This window comes from Acanthochromis polyacanthus, chromosome 19 (assembly GCF_021347895.1).
Source record: "Acanthochromis polyacanthus isolate Apoly-LR-REF ecotype Palm Island chromosome 19, KAUST_Apoly_ChrSc, whole genome shotgun sequence".
Classification (NCBI taxonomy): domain Eukaryota; kingdom Metazoa; phylum Chordata; class Actinopteri; family Pomacentridae; genus Acanthochromis; species Acanthochromis polyacanthus.
Genome location: NC_067131.1, coordinates 17,238,174 through 17,262,308, shown reverse-complemented (window position 1 = coordinate 17,262,308; position 24,135 = coordinate 17,238,174). Strand labels below are relative to the sequence as shown.

Genomic DNA, 24,135 nt, shown 5'->3' with positions numbered 1-24,135 from the left:
GTCTAATCTCATTGGCTCAACGGGCGGAAGGTTTTATGAGAACATTTGACTGTAGTTTTTTGTGTGTTGTGTAAGGGTGCGCAGAGGCACTTTAAAACTACATTTCCCCAAATGTAAAGAGATTTTACGACGCTGTCAAGCAGAGAAGGTCACACGCGTGCTTTTGAACGTCGGAGCTGCTATGCAAAAGATGAGAAAGAAATGTGAGGCAGTAAATAGCGACTTTATACAGTTAAGCAGCGCAGTTTAAACAAAAACTGATGCTAGTAGGAAAAAATATTCCCTCGTATAATGCAGTAGAGGTAACTGAGGAACTGTCAGAAACGGGTAGCTTCACGGGACGCGTCTCTTTTGGATTAGCTTTGCTTAAAAACATCTTGTCTTGATCTCCACTATGTTTAGAAGTATTGTTAGACTTGGGAATGCCCTCTCTCTCAGTAAAGTCTGTCCAGGAAGGCAGCACCAAAGATGTGCTTTAAAATACTCCACAGCCGCAGCAGGTAAGATAAATAAACAATGTGGATGAAACCTCTGTGTTCTGCACACAATATAATCTATCCCTGTTGCTTGATGTGATGTCGTTCTGTTAACCAGAGAGAAAGAAGTTTTATGAAGATGTCAGCATATCCCAAGGTGAAGGTGAGTATCCCGTATAATTATGAATCAAATATAATCAAGTATGGTAGATGTGTGTGTTGGAGAATACAAGTTTTGTGTCAGATGTTTTTTGTTACTCAACACAAGGGCAAGATAATATTCTTCACTATGAAATTGGTTTTGCTTATTAGAAATAAGAGCACATTTAATTCAAATTAATACATTTTTTTCAACCTCCATATTAGCGCAAAAAATATTATCTTACTGTTTAAATGTTTAAAAAAATGTTTTATATAGGTGGCTTATTTGAGATAAACCTCGACCGAAGGAAGCTGAAAACTCCAGGAGGAAAGCTGTTCACAGTGCCAAATGAAGCCCTGGCCATCGCTGTGGCGACCGAGTGGGATGCTCAAAGGGAAACACTCAAGTTCTACACTATGCACATGGTACGACATTTGACCTGACTATAGAGTCAGTGTTTCTCACTCTGTTTTATAGTGATGGCACCTGAGGGCCTCACCTCAAACAAATGGCAATTCTGCTAACATTACAAGACACATATGGTTTCACCAAATGTAATACTAGATTATTTAGGCAATCGGAAATAAAGACAGGAATAAGGGACTATTTTTTAAACAGTCCTCTTCGAACTAACAAGATGAGGTGTTTCACCACTTCTGCAAGCCATTTTTTAATAGAAAATCTGAGACCGCAGTAATTCAGAAGCAGATTCAGAACTTTACAGTGCTTTGATGATGTGTTGTGTATTTTCAGTTACACATTTTTTGGTTTCATCTTATACTCCTACCTTGATACGCTAGAAAACAACATAATGTATACAAACTGAAATGACAACTTCACTATTTTTCCTCTTCTTCCTCTTCTTCCAGACAATAAGTCAAGAAAGTGCTGTAACCCAGATGCACTATTGACTCTCAAACTAACTGTGAAGTGATTGTCAACAAACTTCACTGCTCGTTTGCGGTACTGAACTAGAAGTTGAGCTGACAGAACTAGTAATATCTTCTCTTCCTGCAGACTACTCTGTGCAACACAGCTTTGGACAATCCCACCCAACGCGACAAGGACCAAATGATCAATGCTGCTCTGAAGTTTTTGGAGACTGACACCGTCTGGTATAGCACCTATTTACTTTTAATGCTGTTAATTGATAATTGTTATTCATTTCATGTTTCACACATTCATATATATAGCCAGAGCATGTTTCTATAAATATTTCCTTAATGGGGATTATCAGTCAGCGTAATCAATGTTTACCCTCAAGCGACCGAGTGGGTTCATTTATGACCCCAGCCATATAATTATAGTTGCCGTTTTTATATCTTTTATCTGAAAAATGTTTCCTACCATGAATTTGTCAATCTACTTGTCCTACAGCTGCTCATAGTTTTTTGTAGAGATCGGCCAACTGGTGTGACAAGGATAATGGAAACTTGTCTGGGGTCACTTATGACCCTAAAAAGATGTATAGGTTTTTCACTATTGTAGGCCTTAGTTTTATTTATTTATTTTTACCTCTAATCGCTATATTTCAGTGTTTTGCAGTGCACTATAGCTGGTAGACCTACATTTTTAGCCACAGCTGCCCTGGGGCAGACTCACTGGCTGCCAGTCCACTCCTACAACCCCTCTGACCACCACCAACATTACACAGCATACACATTCATACACCAGTGTAAGTGGCAGCACTGGAGGTAAGGTGGGTAAAGTGTCTTGCATTGGACGAACGGCTCTGCCACCTGAGCCACAGCCGCCCCTAATCTAAATACCTCTCTGTATGTTACATTGCGCACATACAGACAAGATGTTTGTGTAGATTCTGTTTTTATGTACTTTTGATTTACTATTAAGGAAACAAAAGGAATAAAGTTTTAAAAGAAGTGGCAGACAAAGCGTGTCTAAATAAATGTTATTGCGTTCTTACAATGCATCATATTGTTCATATGGTTTTACTTTAGCTCTGAGTCAAAAATGATTAAAATCCATCTTAAAATGCAGTGGAGTGGAATAGGTAAGAAAGCACAAAAAGAGGCACTAAAGTAGACATTCCTGTGTAAAATATAGTGGGGTCATAAATGACCCCAGTCGGTCATTTTAGTCACTAAAATAGCTTGGTCGCTTGAGGCTTAAGTGACACTTTTTCAGTTGCAAGTCATAGTGGTGGAAGACATCAACACAAAACAACACCAAAAGATTGATATTAACTGATTATATTTGGCATTTTTTCCTGTGCTTGAATGCCATTCCCATTCCGCATTTCAGAAATTTGTCTCCTTAAACCTGTTTAAACACAGATAATGTGCTGTTATTTCAATAAGACAACCTTCATTTGATTGCACACATTGAATTTTAAAAAGTCGGAGTACTGGGACTAGAGGCGTGATGTCTAACACAAAGCACTGGAGTCTTAACTGGTTTTGTTTCTGTGACTATTTCCATGCCCGTTTGCTCTCCGTATTTTACACACAGGTCCCTTAGTGTTGTTTGTCAGTGACTCAGTGTTGTTTGTCATGCTATTTGAGGACAGCTCTTTCTTGAGAATGAGACCCCGTGTCTCAATGAGAATACCTGTATAAATAAAGATGAATGAAATGAGAAACAAAGGCACAACAGGCTAGCCTAGCCGCGCTAGACCCATCTTCTGAAGACGCAAGGGTCTAGGACCGCTCGAAAGGGAGGGAGGCGGGCTAAAAGGTTGTCTTTCAAATCCCTCTGCAGCAATTGGGTAGGTATACAACCAATCAGTGCAACGAATAGGCTGACGTAGTTCCGAGAGCACCGGCGGATTGTGGCTAAGTCCCATTAGCTTCGCAACCAGCGGAGCCAACTGGTATATTAAGGATTTGCCATATCCCGTTGGCATAAGTCCAAATACCACTTTCTTCTCAATGAAACACTTCAGTGCCGTCCTTTGTTTATCTTTCAAGTTGAATTTTAGCTTCAAATCTTTAAGGGCTGTTGCCAAAGCCGAGTCGAAAGATAACTGTTTATTGTGCGCCGGTTGTTTCTGTCAGAATCGTCGCGCCTCTCTCTTCACTTCATTATGCCCGCCTTCTGACTCTACACTTCATGGTGATTGGTCCGGCCAGTTTTAGGAGCATCCAGCCTCGAGCTTTATGGAGGGTAACTAGACCCACCCTGGCAGAGAATTAAATTTGTTGCCGTGGGTTGTCTAGCGCGGCTAGGCTAACAACAGGCTGCATGAAAAGGAGATTTTGAATTTCTAAGTTATTGGCTATTTGCAGACATATTTACATGTCTCCTACCTACCTACATTGCTAAAATGTTGTTACTGCCAGTTTTGTGCTGTTATTGTGGCTATCATCTAAGTACAATTTATGTTTTGTGTAGTTACAGAGTAGATGAGCCCCACGCTTTGGTTGAACTACAGAAGAATGAGTGGGACCCTGTGCTACACTGGATTGAAAATAGGTAAAAAAAAAAAAGCAGCAGTTTTTGTCATAGTCAAGGCACACAGACTGCCACTAAAGCCCCCAAATGATGTGAATTATCTCCCACAACTGTATTGCAGATATAATGTCACTATTGGCTCCTCATCCAGTATTTTGGGTCCTGAGATTCCTGAGGCGACCAAAGATACGTTCCGGCAACACCTCACTTCTTACAATTTTTGGTCTTTGACAGGTAGGTTGTCCTTACCTGATCTCAGTTGAAATGGACCTCGATTTCGATATAGTATGCCTGTATCTGTGGTGCTAGAGATTTGTTTCACATGTGTGGTAGCTGTAAATAGCCCAAGAACTGATGAGAAGGCAAGATGATCAGGCACGTAGAATACCTGTAATATTTAATGCTAAAGTGTGAGTAATCAGTTTTGTGATTGACAGTAATTTCGCTATTACAGAGCTTTACATTTGCATGATTGCTCTTTGTGCAGGGCTTGAATATGTGATCACCCAGCTGAAGTCTGTTGTGCTGTCGCTGGGGATGATTGACAGACATCTGAGTGTGGAACAGGCTGTGCTGTTATCCAGACTAGAGGAAGAATACCAGGTAGGCAGAGAGCATTTTTCCGCCACATTTTTAGCACTTATTGTTTTATATTAAACACTTTTGCAAGGAGATTCTTTGCTTCTCCAGTCAATGTTTGTTCTGATTTCACTAATGAGCCTAAAAAACTGCCATTGTCCTGCATTTTTCATTGTCAGAAACTCCAAAAGTTTGTTTCATTTGCTCCAGAGAAACAGCACCCTCTTCTGTTGTCATAGTGTTTCCCATTAAAACGAACTTGGCAGCACACTATGTACACTTAGAGGCTGACTTTGCTTTTCTGAGCCCTAGTTTTTATTGTTTGCTTTGCAGAATTCTGCAAATATCTGATATGTGTGTGTTCCAGTAGACTGTCTTAAGTTATTTCCAGTTTTTCCCCTAACATGTTTTCTTTTCCTTAACAGATACGACGCTGGGGAAATGTGGAGTGGGCCCATGACTATGACATGTATGAATTGAGGGCGCGGACGGCTGCTGGAGCTCTTTTTGTCCACCTCTCTTCCGAGAGTTCAACTGTCAAACGCAAACTTCTGCAGGACTGAGAGAAAACTGAGAAGACAAAGGAAATCTGCCCTCAAACTGAGAATAATACCCCAACCACCTGACTTGTATGAACGCTTCTATAGCCGTTCAGACAAACACCACACATCCCAGTTGTTGTATTTAGCAGTGACAGCTGCTCTGCCAATGATCTGTTGTAGAGTCATTTCACTCCAGTAAAACACATTGGCTGTCTTTTTACAATGTTTATGTGTCGCAGCTGCCAAGTATGACACTCCTCACAGAGTTTCCAGACAGTTCTCAGTCACTCGTGACATTTTGAACACTGGCTGGATGATGTTGTTGTCTGTTTGGTGATGGAATGTTAATTCTCATGCCTGTGTTTTTCCTGTAAGCAGCATTTGAATATTGCAGAGTGCTTGTGTTTCCTAAAAGCACTCTAACCTATTCATATTAACTGTTTAGTGTTTGGTAAAGGCACAGTGCATGTGAGAAGTATCTACTTGTATTATGTGATACATTAATGTTCAGGTTATTTTTCTTGTAGTTAATCAACCCTGCTGTGTGTTTGATGGTATTTTTTCAGCGGAAATGTGGAGAAAGACAGAAGGCTGTACCTGGAAAGCTTGTTCCTTTTTTCTAACTCTTTAGAAAAAATAGAATTCCAGCAGAAAAATGGGGAGTATCCTCATCCAGTGGAGTTCTGTTGCTTTTACAGTTTACGTGGATCAAGGCTAAAAAAAATAATGGTATTATCTGACTGTGGTTATCATTTCAACTGGCGAAAGGTAGAATATGGAAGCAGAGTTCATATTGAAATAAAACGCATAAGAGTCACAGGTAATTTCAAAGATGTCTAATTTTTTTTTTGTCTTATGTATTTATTTTTTTTGAGTCTCGGACTTATATGATACCAAAAATTAATGCCACAAACATGAAATATCAATTTGAATTTTATTGCTCCAACGTTTGGTTGCCTTTATTTACAATCGCCTTGCTCCTATGATGGGTGTCCAAACTGTCCAATCACGCTAAAGGTCAGTTGTTTTTGACCAATTACGTTCGTGTGTGGGTGGGACTTAATGGATGTTTCCTCATGTATCATCGTTATCATCCCATGGACTGACTTGTTTGTTGTCGAGCAAGATGGAGTTCCTTTTGGGAAATCCTTACAGTACTCCAGTGGGGCATTGCATTGGTACGTAGCTAAAGATTTAGGAGACGACATCGCGGACCGATATGCGTTTGTGCTCTGGGAGTGTGTCTATTTTGAGCTATAGTCGTTTACGGGTTTGCTACCGTTAGCATGCTAACGTCCCTGAATGAGTTGTCTACAGCTGGAAAGCCACCGTTAGCCGCCTAGCTAACTAGTAGTTACGGTAACATCTACTGTCACTGTGCTAAAATGAGTCTTAACTAACTCAATGACTGTTTTTTTTGTGCCAATTTCAGATGTTGTGTCAGTGCTTAAACGATTAGTGAACACATTTACTTCTGTCTTAGAGGGTGACTAATAGCTAAGTTCGCTAACAGCTAACCTCCAGTCATCGTCACATAATTGGGCTGCTGTGCTTTATTAAGATGTCGTGTTTTTTTTTTTAAATTTACTACTTGTGTGTCTCAGAGAGAGCCACTGATGGCTCCCTGCAAAGTGAAGACTGGACCCTCAACATGGAAATATGTGACATCATCAATGAAACAGAAGATGGGTGAGTACCCATAGAAAATCAATGAATAGCCATATATGTAGATTGATTCTTCTGTGTGCACTGGTTTAATTCAGTGTCTCTCTGCGTTTTACATAATGACTAGCCGCAGTAAGACATGGAAATAGGGTCACTCTTATCCTTTTATTCCTTATCTTTGCCCTAGTAAGAGAAGAAATCTTTCCCAGCCTGTGCAAGGTGGCTTCATGCAAGGCCCCATTGCTTATCTCATTGTTCCAATAACCTTGTACTGTATGTTTAAGGCTGGTGTGTGAAGTCCAAGTCATGTTTGATTAGTGGCTCGTAAACTGGCTTAGGTGGGTCTAGCCTGGAATGATGTGCTTTTATATCAGTAGGCTATAAAAAGAGGTCTGACCCTTACTTGTTTATCATCGACAGGGAATGCGAGGACATCACACAGCCACTGCCCTAACACTAATTTAATCTGTTAGAAGTAGTAAGAGAAAGTTAATTTTTGGTGCCTTACACTAGACCAGGTATTACCAGTTCTGAGATTGTGAAAAGTCAAGGAATCATTGACGTGCCTTTGGGATATTTAACTTCCCAATTCTTGCAGTTGTCTGACAGTGTCACCTAAACCTTTCAGCTATTACCTTCTCTACAGTTAGTTTGCTGTATTCCCTGTGTCTTACTAGTTGTATAAAAGCTATGGGTGTATTGTGCTAGTCTGACCTTGTTTGTCTCATGTGCGTTTTTGCCTTTGTGTTTATGTGCAGGCCAAAAGATGCCATTAGAGCAGTCAAGAAGAGACTCAATGGCAACAGGAACTATAGGGAAGTGATGCTGGCTTTAACGGTGAGTTAAAGTAGGGGGGAGTAGAGGAGCTGCACTGTTTTTACGAGCAACAACGCTATCAATATAATTAATATACACTGCTTCTAATCTAACAATGAGATGAATAGAAATAGAGAGGTAATGTGTGTGTTTTCTCTCACATAATATGGAGCAAATCACTCCAGATCACTTGATCGTATCACCTAATTAGCATTTCTAATTTTCAGTCTCAAATTTTCTGCCTATTCTATATTTGGGTTGTTTAACTGTCAACTTGCCTGTGAGAGGATTTGACTCACTGTTCTCAAGGCTTTAGCATGTCCTGAAAGTATTTTCTTGTTGTCGATCAGGTTCTGGAGACGTGTGTGAAGAACTGCGGTCATCGTTTTCATGCTTTAGTGACTAGCAGGGACTTTGTGGATGGCGTGCTTGTTAAAATCATCTCTCCTAAAAACAACCCGCCCACAATCGTTCAAGATAAAGTGCTCGCCCTGATTCAGGTAAGATAACGGTATCATTGAATGTAGTTGGTCTAGGTTTGTCCACACATATTTTTCTTCTCTGTTGATGCATTTTCTTCTGTAATAATTTACATTCTTGTGGGAGACGCCAAGCATTTCTGATTGAGTCAGTTAGTGAGAGGTGAGGTGTGTGGCGTAGGTGTTTATTACATTATGCGTGGCTGTGCTGCAGTCCGGGAGGTGGCCTGTCATCCCCTGGCAGCGCCTCAGGTACGCCACACTGTCTCCAGGGCTTCTACCAGGAGCAGCTCTAGTTACCTGTCACAGCTCAGATAACTGGTTCATGTGTGCTGCTCTTATTTCCACCAGGGACACCATGTGACCACAGCTTACTGCATAGATCCAGAAGGGGCATATAGTAGCTCTGAGGGAGAGAATAAGTGTCTCCTGTTTGTCTACTATTTAGACAAACAAGTTTGTGACAGGAGGCTCAGCTGGGAAAACGGTGTGGGAAAACTTATGGACTAGAACTCCCATCGCACAACAGCTGGAGCATTGTTGGCATTTGTTTTTGCGAGATGCATGCTACCAACAGACCGTGGTTGTGGTGTGCAAATCTCTAATCACCTGTCTCGTTTCTCAGATGTTAATGAGTGCACCTTCGAGTTGATTAAAGTTAGCATGTGGGACCATTTACTAGCCCTAGCAACATTAAGGTTTAAAGTCATTCTAAGCTGATATATTCTAGCCAAACTTTTACCAGCTTCAGTGAATAATGGTTTGGCATTGGCTTATGTTGCTTTTAGATGTGGTTTAACCAGAGGAAGTGAGTTGAGGAAAATTGAATTTAGATCGCACTGGCTCGCAGTTTAAAGTCAAGCCCTTTTGGATCAAGAACTACCTCAAAGGCCTTGTGCACTTGTTTTAAAACTGTTGTAATGGCCCGGTCAGGCATTGAGCATTGTGGTTTGCTTATGGAATGTATTCAACCCAAACAAACAAAAATCATCAGAGAACCGGCTCCTTTTACCATTCTCACATCACTTGCTTTGTTTGCTGTGTCAGCCCTCCCTTTACCCAGTGTGTCTTTTTTCACTCTGCTTTCTTTTAACCCTTGTCTGACTTTGCGTTCTCCAGGCATGGGCTGATGCATTCAGGAGCAGTCCTGACCTCACAGGCGTGGTTCAAATCTATGAGGAGCTAAAGAGGAAAGGCATAGAGTTCCCCATGTCGGAACTGGAGACCCTGTCGCCTATACACACACCACAGCGGGTAGGAATCTTCCTAATAAGCAGCCGAAATATGTGCTGAGTCTGTGTGCAAAGATCAAGCGTATTGTAAGTATCTTCCCCGAAAAATTTGTTTGTGAAGATGTCATCTCCGTCTCTGTTGTTTTCAGTCGGCATCTGCTCCAGAGGGAGACGCCACCCTACATAAGTACAGCACCGTTACTCAGCCCACACCACACTCTGTCCCACCAGCCTACACCACCCCTCAGGTTCCCAATATTCATGCCTCTGGATCCATCAATCCTACACCTGAACAGGTACAGCAGTATTGCCCTAATCACACCGAAACTGAACAGCTGGCTTAGATCTGTATTCACCTTGCAACAGCATGTAATTCTCCCACAAAGACGACCAACTTCTGCCATTTTATATTTATTTTGTGGTGCCATGCAAGGCAAATAGTGTTGTGCTTATCTGTCCAAACAGAGTAATTAAAAACTCTACACTGTGAACCCACTGCTGCAAACATGCTTGATATGAAATGAGTTTACGGCAGTTCCAACTTTGTTTGTCTGGAGTACTCTCAGAGCTCAGTTCACTTCAAGCACCACTTTCTGTTCCAAATACGTCCTTATGAATGAATTACAACTACGTGTAATTTAACTCTTTTCACTATGTGAAAGTGATAAATGTTGTTTACTTGTACTAGCTAAAACTAGACATTGTAACCTTTTTTTTTTTTGACTTTTAACAAACTCTTCAAACGTTAATCGAAAAAACAACCTTTACCAGTTCATTCTTTATTGCCACCTATTTCAGCTCGTTCATCACTTTTAACCTTTTGGATCATTTGCTCACTCTTTTTGGACACATTTTCAATCCCAACATGTGCTGTTCAGTGCATGCAATGTGTTCCAGCTGACTGAGGTTGACAATCATTGTGCATTTACTAGAGAATAACATAATTTATAGTCATACTTGACCACAGTAATGTACACTACTGTTCAACAGTTTGCATTACATTTTCATGCTTTCCATGAAAACTCACACTTTTATTCACGTGCTAACATAACTGCACAAGGGTTTTCTAATCATCAGTTAGCCTTTGAACCCCGTTAGCTAACACAATGTAGCATTAGAACACAGGAGTGATGGTTGCTGGAAATGTTCCTCTGTACCCCTATAGAGATATTCCATCAAAAATCAGTCTTTTCTAGCTAGAATAAACATTTAAGACTGTATTTTTGATTAACTGAATGTTATCTTCTTTGACAAAAACTGCTTTTCTTTCAAAAATAAGGACATTTCTAAGTGACCACAAATTTTTGAACAGTAGTGTATATTTGTAGCTGTTTTGTTGAGTTTAGTAATACCTCCTGTTGGTATATATGTACCTTTGGAAGCGAATCACCATCATAAGCAGTATTACTGACTGAATTGTTTCTTCACACCATGTTCATAACAACAAACAGAATTTACCTCCATGTCATCCAGATTTGCCGGCTACGCAGTGAGTTGGACATTGTCCGTGGGAACACTAAGGTGATGTCAGAGATGTTAACTGAGATGGTGCCTGGACAAGAGGACGCTTCAGACTATGAGCTGCTACAGGCAAGAGACCTCTTTCTGAGTGTGTCTTATCGGTCTCTATGGCTACAGTCACACGGCAAACCTTAGTGCTTTGTTTTCTGGCCGCTCAATACTTTCAATAATATCAGATTCCACTGTGAATTGGTCACTGTCCCTAATTGAACTGGACGCACAAAAGAACAAGAACAGAGACTTTACATGCAGCACACTGATGCACCGAATGAAACATGGGGGCTATTGAAGGCAGTGTTTCCTTGATTAGATGATGTGCAGTGGAAGGATGAGGAGAAAGCGAGGCCAAATTTTATCTGTGGAGCAGTTGTTGCTACCTCTGTATGCAGATGTTTTAATGCCTTCCATGACTGACTTCACTGAAACAGACCCTATTCTAAATTTTAAGATGTCAATAGCTACTTTTATTAACATCAGTCAGTGCCTCTCTACAAGACTCTTGGTTCAGGTGGCCCATCTCCCCGAGAAAGCGTTCATAAGTTAGCGTACAGTGGCTGGCAACCACATGTTGTCCAGCCTGTTTGGTAGTGCAAAGTCATCTGTTTGTTCAATTCGCTGAGTGAGTGCCGCCAGCGTAGAATTGTGACAAATGTTGATCTAGAATGACAAAAAATGACTCATGCATTTTTTTATATGACTGTTAAGACTGAGGTCGCATTGCAAAAGGTCACACTTGTCTGCTTTAGGACCGCATATGGAAGCAACCCTAATCAGAATGAAACATCACATGCGATAGGATTTGTGAATGCCACTTTTACCTGCTGTCTGATTGCAGCTTTTCTGTGTTTCTACACTCTGAAGTGTGTGTAAATGTGAAAGACTATTTCATTTTAACAGGCCTCTACAGTCCATTAAGAGAGCATTAAGCTGAGAGCACTGTGCATTCATGTCTGTGCTTTTTTTGTGTTTATGTACTGTGTGTATTTGTATATCGTTTAGGAGCTGAACAGGACTTGTAGAGCCATGCAGCAGAGGATAGTGGAGCTCATCTCCTGTGTTTCTAACGAGGCGGTGACTGAGGAGCTCCTGCATGTCAATGACGACCTCAACAACATTTTCCTCCGCTACGAAAGGTTAGGAAACACTAGCGAACACACAGATTGCACAAATGCTCATAGAACGCCGTTTGTGGATGATAGAAAGAGCACGCATTCAAGCTCATCCGTGCACTGACAGTATTGTGCCTTTGCACAGATTTGCATAGGTAAACAAAGAGTTTTTGTTCATTTCTATCCTGTTGTCTCTTTGTTGCTTCAGGTATGAGAGGTTTAGGTCTGGCAGGTCCTCAGCTCAGAGTGTCAACAATGGGGTGAGTCAACATCGTTACCTCTAGTGGTGAAACACCCAGTGTTTACATCACGCTTAATATTCCAGGATTTTCCCAGTGAATCTCTGAGCTGGTTTTTATGTGTCATAGTGTTGATCTTCTTGCTCGTGTTTTCACGTTCTCTTACACTTTTCAGTGTGTTGGTGTGGACCTGCATGTTCCATTTGTTTACCAGTCCAGCTTTACAGAGTCTTTCAAGTGCTGTCTTTATTACCTGTCTGCTGTTTACCAGCTGTACATGCCAAATTAAATGGAAACCCAGCAAAGACATCTACGTATTTGTCGTCCTCTTAAAATGGAAGGAAAATGCACTACCACTCAAAAGTTTGGGCACACCTTCTCATTCAGTGATTTTTGCTTTAGTTATTTTCTACATTGTAGATTAATACTGAAGACATCAAAACTATAAAATAATACATATGGAATTGTGTTGTGAGTAAAAAAGTATTCATGTTCAGTTTTAAGCTAAAATGTAGAAAATAATGCAAATAAATAAAAGGCATTAAATGAGAATGTGTGTCCATACTTTTGACTGGTAGCGTCTGTGTTTTTCATCTTATTCATTTCTTTGTACGAAGCAGTCACCACAGGCCTGTTGCATTTAGGTTCTGTCCAGCAGGGGGAAACATTGACTGTGAATGTAAAGAAAAGTCACTGCATTTGTGTGGTGGAGCTGGGCTGACTGTGTTTATAGATGCACTTGCATGAGCCACTCCAGAATAAAATCTAATTAACAGCTCAGTCACAGCTTTGGAGCGGGCTTAGCGGTGCGCTCCAGATGGGGGCTCTTGTCATCAGCAGCCAAAATACCAGACAGCAGCGCATCATGTAACAGTCATTGTCATTCAGAGTTTTATGCTACTTGTATATACCTTTTTTTAATATCAGTTTGACACATGAGAGCTACACTGCTGTGGATCAAGTTTCATTTGTTGTGCCGAAAAGAGCTACATTTGCTTTGTTTACTGCTGCTCGCTTGATGAATCCTGTGCATTACAGGATTGCTGCTGTGGCTGTCTCAGTTTCCTGTTGTTTCCGCTTCACTTCTGTATATACTTAGCAGGCCATAAACATTGGAAAGCATCTGATAAAAAGCAATAAGGCGAGGATACTCTGTATCACCTCCTCATTGGGTTTCCAGTTGTTTAGGCGTGGTATGTCGTCCATAGTTATCATGCCATTACATTGTGTCCCTGCACAGGCATGCTAACGGTATTCACTGTCTCTTCCTTTCTGTTCTTTTCTGTTCTTCTGTTTCTGTGGCTAGCTGAGGCAGGCAAGTATGAAAAATATTGTCCCTAAATGAGCAGTGCCCCCGCCCACAGCAACTGTTGAAACATGGCTAAATAATATGGGCCCAGCCTCCACCAGTATCTGTCACCCCATATGGCATGTTTTGACTCTGCAGCCCCCAACAGAAATGATATGATGAACTTGGAGATGGTGGACAGTGAGACAAAGCTGAAGATGGCACTGAAATAAACAAGTGCCTCAAACCACTGTTGTGTTTTGCATTATCTGAAACTGTCAAGGTTTGAGATTTGCAAAATAGTCTTGATAGAACTGACTCGTACAGAGCACAATGATTGGATTCCCTCCTCCCTCCCTGCTCTATTTCTGCCTTCTTAAGGGGATTGTTTTGTCTTTATGGATAACCAACATTAAGATGTGTCTATCAGAACTCATAACACACAAAATTTGGCCAGAATACATTTGAAACCTAAATATGTATAAAATAAAAGTTATAATTATGGATCCTCTTAAGAAACAGTGTTCCAGAAAGTGAGTTTGATGACCTGCTATCTTCAGTCACAGACATTTTCATGCTCTCCTGAAGCTACCCAGCAAGTTTTTCAAGAGTCTGCTTACTCTTGTTAATGCACCATGCCTTCATTTTTTTTTTTAAATCTTAGCCCACAAATGTTGTTTTTTTTTCTCCTGTATTTTTTGCAAACACAATCAAGGAACGGAATACTGTATAACCCTGCCTTTCCTTAGCTTCCCACAAAAGGATTTGTTTTGCTCCTCATGAGCCTGAAACCCTAATTCATCCTCTTTGCTCCGACATAAAGTGAGGGCTAAATTGTGTAATCACTCCTCATTCATCAGGTCCTTAGTGAGGCTACAGAGGACAACCTCATAGACCTCGGCCCGGGTTCCCCAGCGGTGGTCAGCAATATGCCGAACGCAGCCCCAAGCAGCTTGCCCCAAGCCATCACAGCCCCTGCTGGAAGACCCTCCTCCCCGGCCACCTTGGCTTCCCGCCTGGCTGGTCTAGGTATGTACTGACTACTTCAGAAATGAGACAAATGTTCACTTTGAAATAATACAATTCACATTCTTTTTTTAAAGGCAATATGTTGAAGTTGGAGTCTGTAATTTTGAAGAAAAAAATGATCATATTTAGATGCATTTTTATTTCAAAGTGTCTTAACATCTGATATGTTTATGCCTGCCATTCACGAGACTCCAGAGTTTTACAACCCTCTAGGATTTTAAAAGTTCCATTTTAATTTGAGAACTCCAAGTTTCGTTTTGGTCTGGATGGGAAGAAGGTTTTGGCTTTCGGAAAAGAAGACACGGTCATGCCGGCTTTCTGATTGGACCTTACTGCACCAAGTTTGCTCTCTGATTCGTTGCACTCCTATCATGTGGCTCTCTTCCAGAAGAAAACAAAGACATCATTCTTGATTACTCGTGGGTAATTCAATCTAGATGACTGTGCTATCTTTACTAGAAGCTGTTGTGCAGTTCAGGACATCTCTGGTATTTTTGCCAATGCTGCCACTCCATAGGATTTTCTACAACTGAGCAACCGAACTGCTGCTTCATGTTTTTACCAGCACCCACATGCCCAATGTAAAGAAATGGTCATGTCATAGGCTTTTTCAGGCATGTGTATATGCATGGAGATTAGCTAAAACATAAAGATCCTTCTTTGAAGTGGCATTTTGGGATTAGAAATGCACACTTCGCCTTTAACTATCTACAGCTGCAATTCAAGTATATTTTTGTCCTATTAACTACGACTATTAAGAGTTTGCTGTTTTTCTGAACACAGGTTTGGCTGAATCGCACCAACATGAGGGACTTTGCTAAATATGCCTGCTGACCAATTAGCTCCACAATATAGCCAAACTGAGTGCTTGTGCTAAAAGTGTTTTGGCATTGAGACAGGACTGTTTAGATTGGACGTTTGTTGGCTATGAACTTTCATTCATGTCACCAGATAAAGGAAACAGTTTGACAGTTAACTACAAAGTTAGGAGACTGGAGGTACAACAAAAAAAGCTCATCTGGATCTGCCCATTGTTCAAACTATACTTAGTCCTCAGGCTGTTTTCACAAAAACATAGATTAACGTAGTTGAAACAAAAAGACTGGCTGAGTTGTTAGGCGTGTTTTAAGCCGAACAATTTAGCCATTATGTCCCCTAGCTAATGTGTAACTAAAGAATAAGATCAGTGACACATTTCAGCTAGTTATATAAGTGGTAACATCAGCGTACCAAAACAACCATCACAAAGCAAGCCTTTTCAGTCTTCACTTCGGCAGAGTTAATGTAACCATGAAAATTACTACCTTTAGAATACTGCCTGTGTTCACTTCTTAGCTGTCATTTGACTCTAGCTGCTGACTACTGCCAGTACCAGCGCTCAGTCATGCAGGTGGAAGAATGTTAGCAAATACACTACCAGTTAAAAGCTTGGACACACCTTCTCATTTAATGTTTTTTCTTTATTTAGCTCCTCATTTGAGGCACTTTCGTTGTAGCACTTGATGGTTTCTGTGACTGCATTTGGGGATGCATTCAAAGTTTTTCCAATTTTCCAGACTGACTGACCTTCAGTTCTTAAAGTAATGATGGACTGTCGTTTCTCTTTACTTAGCTGATTGGTTCTTGCCACAATATGGATTCTAACAGTTGTCAAATAGGGCTGTCAACTGTGTACCAACCTGACTTCTGTGCAACACAATTGATGATCCCAACCCAATTAAGAAGTAGGGCTGGCCCAAATAGTGGTTTCTGGTCTCCGGATATTCGAGCCCTATTGAAGACGAATATCTGAATATTCGTTCCGCCCCTTAACGTCCGCCGGGGGGGGGGGGATATTCGGATACCAAAATTAATATCCGGATACCGCCGTAGCGAACGATTATTTGGGATATTCGGGCCCAGCCCTATTAAGAAGGCAACAAATTCCACAAATTAAGGCACACCTGTAAGTGAAAATCATTACAGGTGACTACTTCATGAAGTTCATCCAGAGAATGCCAAGAGTGTAAAAAGCAATTCAAAGCAAAGGGTGGCTATTTTGAAGAATCTGAAATATAAAACACGTTTTGACTTCTGTCACACTTTTTGTTTACTACATAATTACTCCGCCAAAGAATGCTGCCGAGTTATGTGACCATCGGCATACGTTTGTCCTTCCATCTGTTTATCTGTCCTTCCGTCTGTGTACAACGTTACTCAAAAACAGACTAACAGATTTAGATTAAATTTTCAGGCAAGGTCAGAAATGACACAGGGACCGCCTCATTAGATTTTGGCCGTGATGCGGCTTATAGTCCAGATCCGTGGATTTGTTAAAGATCTCTATCGTTGCAAGATATCGGCACTGTGTTACTGTAACTATGACAACAAGTGAACGCTACATTCACTGCCTGCTGACGTTCACATGATTGTGATTCTGCTACAGATCCACTTCCGTGGACTTATCCATCGAAAATCATACAATGACTAAGCAGCCTTGGCGGAGTACTGCACTCTCTGAGTACTTTTCTTGTTCCATATGTGTTCATTCATAGTTTTGATACCTTCAGTGAGAATAAAAAAAAACATTAAATGATAAGGTGTGTCCAATGTTTTGACTGGTAGTGTACATATGATATACAACAATATATGTTCAGCCATGTTTTTGGGGTCTTAAAACTGTTAAATTCTTCCAGACTGCAGATGTTTTCTGCTGGAGTGAAGGAAGCTGGATGGTTTGTGGAATGGCATGTCTACCCAAAGGTTGCTTGTGTTGGGTTAGTCAGGATTGATTACATGTAAACACCAGTATATGCTCATGCATGACAGGGACACGGAGATGGCCACTGAAAACTTCATGATTTTTTTTTTTTTTTTTTTGGTCAGTCTGCCAGCTCAGCTATGTGGTGGCCTACCACGATTTGTACCAGTGAATCCAGTGGTCAAGTCTAAGCTAAACTCAAAATTCATCCATGTGAAAACTGTTGTCACTGGTGTTGCTAGGTGCCCAGGGGAGTCTTTAGGAAGTGTCACCTGGCTGCTGGTGGCCAAGAAATCGTTCGAGCTCATTACATTTCAAGGATTAGGGTTATCTGATCTCGTAATTATTGAGTGTTCGAGGTGTTGATGGGTGTATTTTGAACTTTGGACACAACTTGGCTATCTCTTTTGGTCTGCTTCCGTCTTTTGTGTCAAGTTAAAACACTTTTATGCCCAGATATAAGTGGTTTAAGACTGTTCATGGAACTCAGAGTGCAAAAGGGAATACGTTTATTATTCACAATTAACCACTGCAGATTATTAGATGCTTAATTTAGCCCCTGCTGATTCTGTGTATGACCTTTTCAACAGCATCAGCAGAGATGGCTTAGCAGTTTTTGACACGGTCGCAAATCCCTGTGTGATATAAAATTGCCTTTGTGTGCAGTCAGATTCTGTTGTGTGCTGTGTGGTAGATTGAAATTCAAGTGATTTTTTTGTTTGTTTTCCCTCCCTTCCAGACATGGGTGCAGACAGTGTGAGCAGTACTCTGAGCTCTCTCTCCAGCTGTAAGCCTCCACCTGGCCAGGATGACTTTGACGTGTTTGCTCAGACTAGGACTGGAGCCGTCCCTGAACCCAGCAAGACGTAAGGATGCACTAGAGGCCCGTGTTTCATTCTGCGCTACAATCCATGCATTTTAACGAAGAGGGTGAACTTTGGCTTAGCTTTTAGCCTTTCTCTTTTGTTTTTATCAAATATAAGTAACAATCCATCTGTATGTTTTGTCTCAGTACTAAGGCAGAAGACAGCCGCATTACTGCTGACGCTCCTCCCACTCTGGATGTCCTACAGCCAGCTGCCGGAGTGGTGAGTCTCAGTGACAATGTGGTCTATAATTTCAGGTGTTTTCATAGCTACTCATAGATCATTAGTGTGTATTTGTGTGCTGCGTTGCAAGGCAGACATCTCCTCTTGTGCTCGCACTAGTGCTGCTGGATGCTGCTTTCCTTTCTGAGTCCTATAATAAATGTAGTTTTTGACTCTTAGTCATTAACAGACCCTACAGCTTAATGGGAACATTTTGAATCTCCAATCTACATGTCATCCCAGTTATTTATGTAGTTTTGGCTAGATTCTTTGATTAATTACCCTAGTAGTGGTACTAATTCTTAGCAGTTGTCCTTTCTGCAGCACTAATATAAAAGTGACTAAAATTGCTTTCACTCATGTTGAATGATAAAGTATGAAAAGAAGAACTGTGCCTGCTCTACCACTCTCTATGATATAGTTGTGTCAATAAGGCTGCTCTCTGTGTTCAAAAAAGCTTGTGGTTTCTGGATAAAGGAGCTAATTTTCTGCTGTGATGTCAGCTATAGGGTTGCTTGCTTTACCGGCATTACACTGCATTCTCAGCTTAATCCGCATGCAGTGATCTGCGCAGTTTGACCCTCATAGCCTGATCATACCAGTCATGAGTGTGTGATGACACCATCCATACACATTGGTTTCTGTTCTATTTCTTCATTTTGTTCCCTTACAAAATACTTTCATTAAGTTGCCTTTGAGTTTACACTGAAGTACGTTTTTTTTATTTTCTGTTGTGTCTGGGGCGGGATTTTGTTTTTGTTTCCGGCCACCTGTGGCGCTCTTCATGCTGCCCCATAGGGTGTCGGACGCCAGTCCTCTGTCATGGATGACATAGAGGAGTGGCTGTGTACTGATGTGGTGAGCCCGTCATGATTTTTATTTCTGCTTGCTTCTCTTTCCTTTTTCGCTCTGGTTTTCCCCTTATTTCTTCTGTAATGATTTTTGAAGCCTAAAAATAACAAATTTCTGTTTTATTACATTTCCTCATTCTTTGCTTAATCACCTTTTGATGCCATAGTTCACTTTAAAGTTACTAACAGTGTGTTGTGGAGACAGACTGACATTTTTATGACAACAAATGTCGCAGAATGAGCATGAGGTCTTGAATGCGAATATGTGAAGGTAGTATAAGTCAGGCATTGAAACGTTACAGTCAAAAGTTTGAACACACCTTTTCATTCAATGCTTTTTATTTTTTTGCATTATTTTCTAAATTGGGGATTAATACTGAAGATTAAAACTTTTTTGTTTATTACATAATTCCATATGTGTTCTTTTATAGCTTTGCTTTATTCATTATTAATCTACAATGCATAATTTATTTGTTTTAAAGCATTGAATGAGAAGGTATGTCTAAACTTTTGACTGGTATTGTGTGTAAAATATCATATCATTAATTTAGTCTTTTCTGTTGCCTAATTCTGGGCTCATGCTCCAGGAGTTTAAAATCCTGATAGATTTTGTAATTGGCTTGCATTAAGCACAAAAGGAGAACTTTTTACAGATATTCTTCCCTGTAATTACAGACATGCCCACAGTAGCAGACTTGAGAATAATGGCACATCCAACCCGGTCTCACGGGATTCGTGAAACTGTCACGTAAATTTTTGTTTCGGTTTTGTGCGCACCAACACGATTTCGTCATGTTTTTCGTGCCGCTCACCACGAAATGTTTTTCGTGTTGCTCACAACGAAACCCGCTGTGGTAATCAGATCTGAAAGTGGTTTATACCGGCGGATTCATGACGATCTAAGCTGTCCATCGGCGTATACTGCTTGTGTGTTCGCGTTTGCGGCCGTCGGACATTCTTTAAATTCCTATGCAAATTGGTAAAGTGTACCACCGGGTTATGGTTAGGGTTATGGTTAGATTATGATTAGGTTATGGTTAGGGTTATGGTTAGTGACGATGTCATGCAAAATATAGCGTTGGATTCGCCACGGTTTTACTTTAAAAATATAATATACCCATTCGTTTGAAATACGTTCTGAGTGGCACGAAAAGTCCGCCGTTTAAAATACATTGGTGTGCATTTCGTGGTGAGTGGCACGAAAAACATGACGAAATCGTGTTGGTGCGCACGAAACCGAAACAAAAAATTACGTGACAGTTTCACGAATCCTCGTGAGATCGGGCTGGCACATCGCACACTGCAGGACCTTACTAATATTATCGTGCCAGGGGGAGCAGTGTGCAGGATGTCATGGTGAAGCAGATGTAAACAGAAGGGAGACTGTGGTCCAACTACTTATTAGCCAAAATGCTAATAATAGTTTGTAGTGACAAAAGGGCACAAAAACAGAAATTTAAATGGGTCTGAATGAGAAAATGGTTGGGGTCGTCTATTTTTATTTTTTAACATCTGTATGCAAGCTAAAGTTAGCCTTGATGGATACAGTGTTTAGCATTGCTTGGCCACACTGTCCGCTGCTCCAGATGCTAGCACGATAATCTTTATGTTACAGATTTAAATTGCTACTATCAAACAAATTTATCATCACCGGTGTGGTGATCAGATTGCTCCTCCGATTGTCAGGAGGGCTGAAATAAAGTTAAATCAACCCAAAACTCCTGGAATAGCTGTAACTGTATCTTAGCCAAACATTTTTAAGTGGTCAAAATACAAGAATTCATGCTCATTTCGCACCAACTTGTGAGACTTTGTTGCATTACTAAGTGATGATGTTAATTGATTTGGTTTGAAAAACATCAACAAATATATTCTAACCTCTAAAATGAACTGGTCAACTTTGGGTGAGTGGTAACAACAGGTAAGTGACTCCTTGTTTTACATTAAAACCTGGTAAAAAATTGGTAATTGATTGTGTACAAAATAAACAAAAAGGGCACTGTGGTTTTGTTTAAATTGGCGGTTTTGGGCACAAAGAAAGAACCAGCATCTGACTTTTGGTTTGCGGTGGTTTGCAGTAGGTTACGTTTGTCAGAGTTAACCCACAGGTGTGACATTGCGGTGTTTCTTTTTCAACAGAAAGGGGACGAAGGCGAGGAAGGCGTCACAAGTGAAGGTAGGGCTACAGACATGACTTTCACACTGCTGTTTTCAGCTACATTTTAACCACAAATTCACATTTCCGTCCTGCTTCTTTTGTTTCCTTTCTTTGCCTAACGCGTCCAGAGTTCGACAAGTTCCTCGAGGAGAGAGCCAAAGCTGCTGAGATGGCCCCTGGCCTACCGTCGCCCCCAAGTGGCGACCCGGGTGCGGCGCAGGGAACCCCGAGTCGCAAGAAGCCAGACAGACCGGAGGACGCTTTGTTTGCCATGTAGACCTCCCACCGTTGACCTCTGATCCCCAGCCTTAGACCCGACCAGCTGAGCAGCATCACCCGAGGACAGACTGACCTGACACTGACACCGCTCCGACTGATCGCGACACTATCGAGTCACACTACAAAGAGTTTTGCACATGCTCTCCTTATAAAAAGAGAATTATTAATGCTGTCCGTTAATTTCTCACCAGAAAGGGGGGGAAAAATGGCCTGTTTTGTTACGCCGCCACATGATGGATCTCACCAGTGTCAGAGCCGACGAGGCAGCCTGCTTTTTCCCTTCTTATGTGTAACGAATCTCCTTCAGCCTGCTGTGGACTGCAGAGCTTCATGTTGCAGCTAATCCTGATAAAACAGCGTAGAGTTTTATATATTTAAAAAAAATGACAAAGTCCTAAGTAGGAAGTCCATTTCCGAAATATTCCAACCACCAGATTTAATCGTTTTGCTATTCAAATTGCCCTTACAGAAGCTTTATGGCTGTTATTGCAGAATATGTCCATTATAGGCCGGAGCACTGATCACACCTGCGAAGGTCTTGTTTTGGTGTTTGTATCAGTCCCTTTGCAAATCCGTCTGAATTGAATTGTAAATCTGTAAATGACAAATGTCCAGTTTATTAGTTGTATGTATATTTAAGCTACATATGTATGAAAGAGATGGTAATTTAATGTAGATTTTTGAAAAGGGTTTATGTTCCACTTGCTCTGACAATAGGGATGTACCTTACTGGGAATATACAATACATGCGATAACGCAAGCTTAAAAAGATGTCAGAGAAGGGAATTTAGCTTTTGTGATTGGCCTCATTGCACATAATACCAACAAATGTGTTCGTATACCTTCCTCTCGATCTGCCTTTCTTCGAAAACAAATGCAGACGACTCGCCGGTCACAACAGATTTGAGATTATTTTTGCTGAGATTTTTTAGCCCGAAGCTGCTATAGTTGGTTTTAATTCCATCTGCTGAACAATGCTGTCTAATTATTCCTCATTTATGTAATCATCGTTATGCCGAACACTGATTCTTAGTGTTTGTGTTGAATGAGTTCACAGGGAAGTAGTAGTGGTGCCCTGAGCAGAATTCAGAGGTGGTCTGACTGCTAGCTGAAGAGACACATGCTGTTATTGGTGAGTTTTTACTCAGTGACTGTAGGTTTTGTTTCCTTTTTGAATGCTGTATGTCCTAAAATGAAACTTAGAGGACCAAATCTGTGTTTTATTTTTCTGAATATGGAAGGAAAAGTCTGGATAATTTGGTTCTGCTTTTCTTTGACTCAAAATTCACTTATTTTTTTCTATTAAGGGAGAATTCATCACACTTTAAAAGCGTTATTTTTAGTGCATTTCTCCTTTATTTCTTTACGCTGACATCTTAAAAGGCCTGACCTTTCGGCACGACATTTGTTTCCAGAAATGAGCTCGCCGCAGACGCAGTGCTACAAATGAGAACATTTTACTCTTGACAATAATAGATTCAACACGTTACACAATCACAACAAGCTTAAAACGAGAGTGCACTTTGACGGTCGCATTACCTTTCAGCATGTACTGTACATCAGTTAGCCAGGTGTAATTATTAATGAGGACTGGTTGAGGCGTCGAAATAATTTATTTCACGCTCTTAGGTTTTTTTTTCTTCAGATCAGTATTTTAAATCACTTTATTGTGCAGGATTAAAATGGGAATGAAATATGTTAAGGGACAGAATGAGAAATTGTCATAATGGTGTGTGTTTTTGGCTTTTGTTTATGGAGTTCAGAGATTCCTTTTTTCTACATTGCTGCTGACTAATGTATCTTATTTGTCATGGTTATGTTCAGTGATTATGTGGGTCTTATTGTTGGTTCATACAGTAAACATACGGACATTTCTGAGGGCAGTTCATCACTCGTACGTAGCTGTAAAACAATTGCACCCACTTTCTCATTTAACTCATGAAGGATGCGTATTTTTATTCTCACTCTGAATTTTACAAACTGACAGGCACATGAAAAAAAAAAACAGACCTGTAGAACTTAAGTCTGACACTTTGGACAAAGCATCAGCATTGCACATTTTGAAAGGGAAACTTCCTTTCTCCTTCTGTTTCCTTGTTTTAGTGTTAAACGTGTGTGTTTGTCAGCCGTTCCGTGACGCAGAAACGTTTTATCTCAGTTCAATGGGGAAAAAAAAGAAGCTTACAAATGTGTGTTTAAAGAATACATGTTACTATCCTGTTTGGTACCACCCAGGATCAGCCTGGTTTATTTCAGTGTGAGCTCTGTCAGTGATTTGTAACTGAATCTCAGCATACCCACAACTTTGCCATCTCAGACCTGTTTTGCAGAAGAACAATGCGTTTCTTTGTGCGTCACTGGATAATATGAAAAGAGATGCTGATAAGGGAGGCTGTGCTGTGTGACTGCTAACTTTTCTGAGTTGCCTCATCTCTCGTTTCTCTTTGTGTTGTTTGACTTATGCATGAACTCTAATAAAACATTAGCAGTG

At 40.7% G+C, this 24,135-nt stretch overlaps 2 protein-coding genes across 3 annotated transcripts; both read left to right on the top strand.

The window, feature by feature from the left end:
- Positions 1-159: 159 nt before the first annotated feature.
- On the top strand, positions 160-5,974 carry atpaf2 (ATP synthase mitochondrial F1 complex assembly factor 2). The gene is made up of 8 exons (XM_051939078.1): positions 160-500; positions 595-639; positions 895-1,043; positions 1,636-1,733; positions 3,970-4,050; positions 4,151-4,263; positions 4,517-4,632; positions 5,034-5,974. Exons 1-8 carry the CDS (start codon positions 395-397, stop codon positions 5,169-5,171), a joined length of 846 nt encoding a protein of 281 aa, XP_051795038.1. The 5' UTR covers positions 160-394; the 3' UTR covers positions 5,172-5,974.
- A 210-nt stretch (positions 5,975-6,184) lies between these two features.
- Positions 6,185-24,135, top strand: tom1l2 (target of myb1 like 2 membrane trafficking protein). 2 transcript variants are annotated; one of them, XM_022204903.2, is made up of 15 exons: positions 6,185-6,328; positions 6,755-6,839; positions 7,574-7,652; positions 7,982-8,131; positions 9,230-9,364; positions 9,492-9,638; positions 10,816-10,932; positions 11,863-11,996; positions 12,181-12,232; positions 14,360-14,528; positions 18,008-18,134; positions 18,281-18,356; positions 19,155-19,214; positions 21,347-21,383; positions 21,494-24,135. In XM_022204903.2, exons 1-15 carry the CDS (start codon positions 6,217-6,219, stop codon positions 21,640-21,642), a joined length of 1,629 nt encoding a protein of 542 aa, XP_022060595.1. In that variant the 5' UTR covers positions 6,185-6,216; the 3' UTR covers positions 21,643-24,135. The 2 variants fall into 2 exon arrangements, with proteins under 2 accessions (XP_022060595.1, XP_022060596.1); XM_022204904.2 differs by lacking the exon at positions 19,155-19,214.